General features: G+C 41.1%; 1 protein-coding gene across 2 annotated transcripts in view; it reads right to left on the minus strand.

The window, feature by feature from the left end:
- Positions 1-5,206, minus strand: part of LOC108795841 (cytochrome P450 2H2-like) — a 16,546-nt gene extending 11,340 nt beyond the window's left edge. Inside the window, exons 1-3 of one of the 2 annotated variants that reach the window (XM_018567160.1) lie at positions 5,014-5,206; positions 3,463-3,625; positions 1,351-1,470 (exon numbers count right to left, since the gene is read on the minus strand). In XM_018567160.1, coding sequence (XP_018422662.1) covers positions 1,351-1,470; positions 3,463-3,625; positions 5,014-5,193 — 463 coding nt within the window. In that variant the 5' untranslated portion in view covers positions 5,194-5,206. Of the gene's footprint in view, positions 1-1,320; positions 1,471-3,462; positions 3,626-5,013 lie in introns of both variants that reach the window. The other variant, XM_018567159.1, reaches the window with a different exon arrangement.
- Positions 5,207-8,399: the final 3,193 nt, after the last annotated feature.

Genomic DNA, 8,399 nt, shown 5'->3' on the forward strand with positions numbered 1-8,399 from the left:
CCCCCCCCCCCCCCCCGTGCTCTGATTTTCTTATGCCCTATTATTCACTGACAAAACCATTCTTCTGGATGCAGGCTCCCCCCCGGTTTTTCTCAGTGGAGCAACTCGGGTATGTTACAGTGGTTTATTTTCCAAAAAGTTCTCTCCCACAGGGAATTACTCCATAGGGGATCATTTGCTGCTCGCTGTAAAATGTGCCTTGAGCAAAGACATTTCCTTTTTCAGTGAGCACTCTTTCCTATCCCCATGTACACTGATCACAAGAACATCTTGTATTTCTAATCTGCCCAGAGATTTAATCCTCGAAGAGTTTATTGCACCTTATTTTTTTCCATTGTCACCTTCTGCCCTGGGACAAAGAACACTAAAGTAGATGCCCTATCCTGTTCAATCGATACTTAGGACACTCAACCTGAACCCTACCACATTATTGACCTTACCATAATTCTGCTTTCAGCTCCAGTGTGCCTAAAGGGGATTCCCGTTGGAAAGTAATTTGTACTACATAGGGCAATCTATCATCATATAGAGTATTAGCATGTGGACACATCTTTAATATTGTTGGGAATCAAGAACTGCGTAGAGGTTAGCATTTTAAATCATGTCAGCACTGATTGCCCACATTACACCATGCTGTGAGAGACTTTATTGTTGCTGCATCTTCTATGCTTTTTTTGAGTGTGTGTACATTGTTTTTTTTACTGACCTGCCCCCTCTTCAGAGGCTGCATGGTAAATCCTTTTTCTAAGTTGCCCATTTTTTATGAATTTGGAGGAGTGAGCATTTCTAGCCAGGCTGAATTTGTATGCAGACTTCATACACATGTGACTCGAAGCATCCATGATTGAAATAACTGATGTCCAATGAACAAAAGTGGCGGGCAAAGAACAATAAATTTGGGAAGTAAAATGATTGATTATTCAGGATGTCTTCCAGCCAGGAAATTAGGTGAGCACTATCTAGTTTGTTGCAGCTTCTAATGCACATTGTGGGGAAGCTCTTAGTGTGCATTGAAATCAGAGTGAGCAATTTTAGTAAGGAGAGGAGCCTGTACGATTGTGCAATTTGAACGTTGAGGCTGGAGCTCAGCTTTAAAGCTGAACTTTAGCACAGAAGAGATTCATTTTTGAAATGCTTTCGTAATATACATTGTTAACTACTTTGGCTTTCCATAATGTTTGATTTTGTTTTCCAGAAAAAGCTGATATATTCACTGCCGCCCTAAAGAAAATGAATAGTTTTGATCAAAAGACTGGATACTCCTATGTAAAAGTGTGTTTAGGGTCACTCTTGTACTAATTCCGCATTATCTGCACCTGCCTTTGCTCTTCATAAATCTGTGTCGGAGACACCGAGCTTCCTCCTGGATTCTCTCCTCCACGCTCCTCTTCCCCATCCCAAAATTTCTCAGTGTCATCAGGGAAAAGCGACGCATTGTCTTCCATCTTTCTCCATTGCTCATGATGACCCCTAAAAACGTTGAAAGGGTTTATACATATTGCTCTTGAAGACTACTAAACATTCAACATTTTAAACAATAACTCCCTCTGTATTTCATTAAGTAGTGTAATAAATACTTGTCCTCATCATGAATCCCACAAGGAACATGATCAGCATGGAGCTTGTGTGTTCTTCCTGTCTTTGCTTGGGTTTGCTGTGGGATAATTTAATTGCAGAGCTCCCAGTAAAGTGAACATATTCTCTGTTCTGAATTCATACTGACAAACACAGCAAGAAAATGCACCTCCTGTGGTTGGATCCTCTCTTTGATCCAAGTTCCAAAATGTAGTGTTTTGGGTTAATTGGCTCCCTAGTGAAGTTTCCATTTACTCACTATGCTCAGATGCACTTTCAGGCCCCTTTAAATCAATTTCCCACATCTCCCAGGGGTTCCTGTACATGCCCATTGAGTATAAATTCATCAGGTTCCCTCAATTATCAGCTCAGGGAAGTCACACCTAATGAGTCTGAGGTAGCTGAGCAACTAATCTACAGCCAGGGGAGAGGCCTCCATGTCAGACACCTGGAGCCTTATAGCATGCAACTTCCCCAGAAGTCCCCAGAGTACTCTAGTTCCAGTGGGGTGACCCTCTGTCATTTTGCCATGGATCCCTTTTATTTGGCTCTGGTAACCTGTGTTACCAGAGCTACCCTGTGAGTGACACTGTTTATGAGGATAATCGCAAGTAACTGTTGTGTTCTGTTCAAAGGTGAAAAAGACACATTAGACTGTGAGTTCCTTTGAAAACCGGGCCATATGTGAATGGTTCTATGTACTTTGTAAAGTGCTGAGTAATATGTCTATGCTATATAAATGTTAGAAATAAAATACTGTGCGCCTCATTGGAACGTTAGCTTGTCTATGCATCATGGAGCCTGTACAGTTAATGGAATGATCAGTGATTCTAAAGACACCCATAAAAAACACCCTTCAGGAAGCAGATGATAACTGCTCTTTTTTGGGCACATGCTCCCATGTGTATTTAATGTGTTAGAGGTTTTCTACCTTTACTTTCTACTTTCTGTATAGATTGATCCAGATGCCATAGGCTCACCATACATGAACAAGACGAATACCTATATCAGTGAAAGTTTTGACTTCTTTAAACTTGTTAAAAAATCTCTAAGTAATCCAGCCAATCTATCTCACTTAGTAGGTTGTGGTGGTAGCACTGGACAAATGATGGTAGGACTAGATTGCTTCTAAATCGTATACCTTGTATGAGGTACACCATCATGGGGAGGGTGGTATATGAGACCCATTTTTGGGTCGTGGGCTGCTCAACTCCTGATACTGATGAGGATGCCATCTATCAGATGGATAAATACTGCTTGCGTATTAAGGAGCGCCTATTGCATAGAGCCATACAATTGAGTGATTTATTAAAGCATTTATTAGTTAGGGAAGTACAATACAGCCAATGCCAACAATAATAATCAGACTTTGGGTAAGTTGGATTCACACTGACTCACACATGCTCACTTGGCTAGTTACTTCTTTAATGGCTTACCAGCATGTGTAGCGTCTTGGTGTCTGTGCATATGACCTCCCTTTCTCCCACAACAACTGTAAGTGTGTTCCTTCTCCTGTAAGTGTGTTACTACACATAAATAATCTATTCGACCAGGTGGAATGAGTGCAAACTTGGTTCAGCATCATGATTAAGTTGCTGGCAAAGGTAAAAAAAAAAAAAGAAGGAAGATTTGGTTTCCCATGAATGCTTCCATGTTAAAATGTTTAAGTTTGACTTGGGTGTGCCTTTAATAAGACCTTGGCATTACAATGATTACAGTTTTAGTAATTAAAGTTATTAGTTTTAAGGTACTAGTTTAAATCCGTCTAAATAATTGTAGCTGGTTTATAGGGTACAAGTGTATCTACAAGACACAAAAAGCAAGTTAGTATCTAATGAAAACATATACAAATAATTGAGAATTATTATTTTGTTTTTAGTATCTTACCAAAATTCTTAAAGAATAATTCTATTACACCGGCTTCCCCTCTTTCACTGAACACATCACTGCGATCAATCAGAGCCTCCTTCACAGCATCATAGCCAATCAACACGACCGATCGATTGTTGGCCAGGTAGACTGTATACACAGGTCCGTACTTTTCACTTAGCTGTTGATAGAGATTTGTGTTTTTAAAAAGAGTTGTACAGGTTCAAGAAGAGCTGAGACTCTACGGATATGACCTAATGTTCTTAGATCTAATAAATGTCTTGATTGGCAAGATGATATTTCACTAAGAGCAAGGCATGGCGAGACATCTACCTGCCTACACTCACATCACTAATGTGCCAGGATCTCAGTCCTTTTCACCTGTGAATCCCATTTTGTGATTTCTACTGGCTGCGTAAGGAAAGGTTAAATCCTGTATCAAGTTACAGTATGTTTCACTGTGTGCATCCCACTGGGGAGATCCACTTCCCTGTCCTGGAAACTTAACCTAAAATTAGAGGAAATCTCTCTAAAGAAAAGGGAATTCTCATATTGAGTTTCCTCCATTGAAGGATTTTTCTCTACCTTTTGTGCTGGTGAGCTCAAACATTTTTAGATTTCCACTCAATTTCTTTCAGTGACAATGGTCACCTGGACAAATAGAGAAGGGGACAAAGACAATAATAGAAACTTGATAGAGGGTCTTTCTCTTCCACATTACATCCACAACTTTAAAAAGTGCCTTTGCAAACACTTTAATATTCCTCTGAAGAAGTGGACATTGGTCAAGTAAATGAATGAACTGTTGACTGGAATACCGCCAAACATATATATATGGATTCACAATACATAATTATTTTGAAATTGTTGGAATATGTATCTAGATATGTGTGACTTCTAATATGCATTGCTGGTTAATTTAATGTATTGGGAGCTGAGGAAAACACTTTAATGAGATATCTTATAAATCAGGTGATTAGCCCTTTATCTTGTTTTATAGAATTATTAAAAAAAGAGATTGTTTTTAAATATAAGTTAAAATTGTGTGTATATTAAGAGGCCAATAAATCCCCCTAATGTGTATGCAACATGCAGTATAAATCTTATATTGCAGACTGTTTTTGGACTGTAGAGCAGCCACAATCATACTTCATGAATTTATTTCCAGTTACCCAATTTACCCCCAAACCGAGGGAAGTGTATTATACACAGGTAATTGAGACCAGGGTTGTATCATCTCACACCCCTTCCCCATTGCTTTCTTTTCTGCGTCTCCCTATTGGCCACTTGATTTTATAAGTTAGGGGTCCTCAGTGGCCATTGAGGGGGTGTGCAGATAAGGGATTTCACGGGAACCTGGAGAAGCAGCCTAGCTCATCATTTTTGAGGCCTGCTTAAACTATGGACGTACGTTTTGCTTATTCTTAGAGTTTTCACCATCATTTTGATATACATGTGAATAACAAGCCTGAAAAGATTTCAGACTAGTTTGTATCTTTTCCTGACATTATGACAGATTCCTTCTAATACAAAACATTGTTTTAGAATATTCAGCTTAATTATGCTCACCTTGACCAGAGACTGTGGCAATTCAGTGATACTAATCTGCATGATATTCCCCAGAAGTGGCAGAGGGGTGGGCCCTGGTGGTAAGTCTTTCTTCTTTACATTCATCCACCATTTAATGAGGTAAATCAGGAGAATGACCCCAGAAGCAAGGAGAAGTGTTGCTGCAACATTCACCGCCATTCTGACAATAATCTTTCTGTACCATCTCCAAGCCACAAACTGCTCTATTTATTCGTGCGGTGAAGCTTGGTATCATTCCAACTATCACATGAGCACCAAGGACAGGCAGAGTGTATCGGAGTTTGGTTCAGTTACAGGCATATTGCATAACAGATGATAAAGCTGTCCTAACCATTACTTACCCTGCAAGTTTTTAAATATCTTGTTACAACAATATCTATGCCATAAACTGAACAGGGAAGGAAATACCTTTCATGTTGTATTATTCAGGAATAGACCAGCATGGAAGGTATGAAAACATCAATAAAAGTATTTAGAATAAATTTTTTATTCTCATGAGCTTTAAACAACTATTTTATCTTTATCAACACTTATGTCTACCTGAAGCCCCTTTATTGCATTTCACCCAAAGCCATCTTAGTAGTCCATTGACTACACCTATATAATTTACATAGAAAAGATGTGTACAAGAACAAAGTCCCATTTGAGACTCTACAAAGTACAGAGAATGATATGGGTACAACATTTTGCCATTACCCCATCAGTTTCCATCCTGCTAACCAGCCAACAAGTAACTCCCATTGTCCCTTTTATCATTAATTTCTGCTCTTCACTCCTCTCCATCTTTGTCTCCATTCCCTGATCCCCATCGGCTTCCCTTCCTTCAATGATTAGCCACCATTGTCTGCCTTATCAGTAGTTCCTACCAGCCATTCCTCTTCATCTTTGTCTCCATTTCCAGTTCCCATGCCGCTCCCCACCATCACTCTATTTTTAAGAAACCATATTCAAGTGAAGGTGTGCACACATTGAAATGGATCTGAACCACAACTGGGTTCACACAAGATGTCTGCTGCTGTTCCTAATTATGTTGTGTTCGGTGCACCGGAGAAATCACAAACTCAGAGTTAACGGTCTATGAAAGCTCTAATTTTATTAAGGGCGGTCTCTCTCCTTTATACACAGATAACAGGAGAGTGTTCGTCACACATATGCCCACCTCTGTTATCTCTAAATGTCTTGTACTATTGGGCAAACTAGATGAGCTGTTAGTTAAAGTCTTGTGTCTCTCGCTAATTGGTTAGTCAAAGATATCTTCTGCCTGTAGCGTCCTCCCTCGGCATTCCTTTCATGTGTCTTCGGCGCGCTCCCGAATACAGGTTATATCTCTTGGTTACGCATAGCAACGCTAAAAGCTGAGTAAGGAAAGTCACAAAGCTAGGAAGCAAATGAAACTAATTCAAAACAATTCAAAACATAGAAAGGGACATTTTCTTGATATGATCCATTTTCCTTAACAGTCCCCCCTAAAATGGCTATTTCTATGTGGATACATTTTCCTGTCCCTTAGCCTATCACCTGGCACACACCCTGGAACTCTTTTAACATGCATAGGGGCCGTCCGAGGGGCTAATCCACCTCTGGTCCCGACATGTGGGTATGCACTGTAAGGTGTTCTTTGTCCCTACTCTCACTAACCTAAGGTGTTATAACATTATATTTGGGGGACAAGGATCGTAACGGGGAATATGGTTTCTCGTCATCACTCAGGTAGGTGTCCTCTTCTACCTGTATCATGGTTGGGGTCAAGGTACTCTCATCCATCGCTTTGGCCATTAACTTCTTGGCATAGGGGATCACACAGCAGACTACTAGGCTGATAAAGATCAGAACAATGAGAATCACCACACCTACTTGGGCTAATGCTTTCTGCCATCCTGTCATCCAATTAAAATATTGGTCCCATAGGTCTGTGATACCTGAATTCTTCTTTAGTTCCACTGACAGGTCTGCTAGCTTCTTAATGGCTAGGGTAACTTTACCATTTGGGCCGGTATGGTCTGGGATGTACGTGCAGCAGGTTCCCGTGTCTTTAATCATTTTGCATACCCCCCCCTCTCCGCAAGAATCATGTCTACGGCCATCCTGTTTCGGAATGTCATGTAAGAGAGGGGTCAGCAATTCCCTGCAGGGCACCTGTGGTATAATTCATGAACTGCTGCTGGTTGTAATATATGTAATTTATTCAATCTACGCTCTTGTTGACAGTAATTATGGGAATCAAGGACTCAAAACCTGCTTTTACCCGGTCTCGAGCCTTGAACTCGTCTGGGACCCCCCTTGGGACTCCTATGGCATCTATGTATACATGTGGGTAATGTGGCTACATGTGTGGTGGATGAGTTGTACCAGAACGTGGTCTGTGACTTGTCATTTCGTGTGATGGCTACTTGTTGAGCTCCCACCAACCCCATCAGAAGAAGTATATATATCATGGACATCATGGCGTAGACGGTTCTTCCCGGCCAACTTGACAGATGTGGCCGTGGTTAGCAGGACCTGGAAGGGACCATCATATCTGGGTTCAAGGGAATGTCTTCTCACAAATTTCTTTACTAACACCCAATCTCCAGGTAGCAAGCTGTGAGTCCCGGTATCTGACTCAGGATCTGGAATGGAAAGGCGTAGACGGTTCTTCCCGGCCAACTTGACAGATGTGGCCGTGGTTAGCAGGACCTGGAAGGGACCATCATATCTGGGTTCAAGGGAATGTCTTCTCACAAATTTCTTTACTAACACCCAATCTCCAGGTAGCAAGCTGTGAGTCCCGGTATCTGACTCAGGATCTGGAATGGAAGAAAACACTTGTGCATGGACACGGGTTAATTCACGTGATAATGCAGTCACATAATTTGTTAACACATCAGATTGCAACTGTAACTGTTGTGGAAAATAACAACCAAGTCTGGGGATGAACCAAACAATATTTCCACTACTCTGAGGATGGTATGGTATATGGTAGGCTAAGGTGGTCCCCAGGGCTGCCCATATTTCTTTGGAACCCCGTATCTGCACACTACCTCAGACAGGAGTTTCTTAATCATTTCGGCCACTTTTTGGCATCTGGATATGGTCTATTTGTATTCTTTGAAATGGGTACAGAGGTTTGGCCAGGTGTTTTTTTGGTGCTCTCCCCATCCTCCCTGGGTTGCATTTGGCGCATATTGTGCATGAATTGCAGTAGTTCTTGGTCGCTGTAGTTATTCCAGGGGCCCAGTAGTACTTGCTGATGAGTGAATTCATCAAGTTCTTTGACAGGTGTCCACTTCCGTGGGCCCATTGCACCACTGCTGGGTACATGTACTTGGGTAAACAGACTTTCCCTCTCACTTTGTACAGTTCATTCTCGTAGACTGCTCCTTTGT

The sequence above is a fragment of the Nanorana parkeri genome, unplaced genomic scaffold, assembly GCF_000935625.1.
Source record: "Nanorana parkeri isolate BGI_ZX_2015 unplaced genomic scaffold, ASM93562v1 scaffold1015, whole genome shotgun sequence".
Lineage (NCBI taxonomy): Eukaryota > Metazoa > Chordata > Amphibia > Anura > Dicroglossidae > Nanorana > Nanorana parkeri.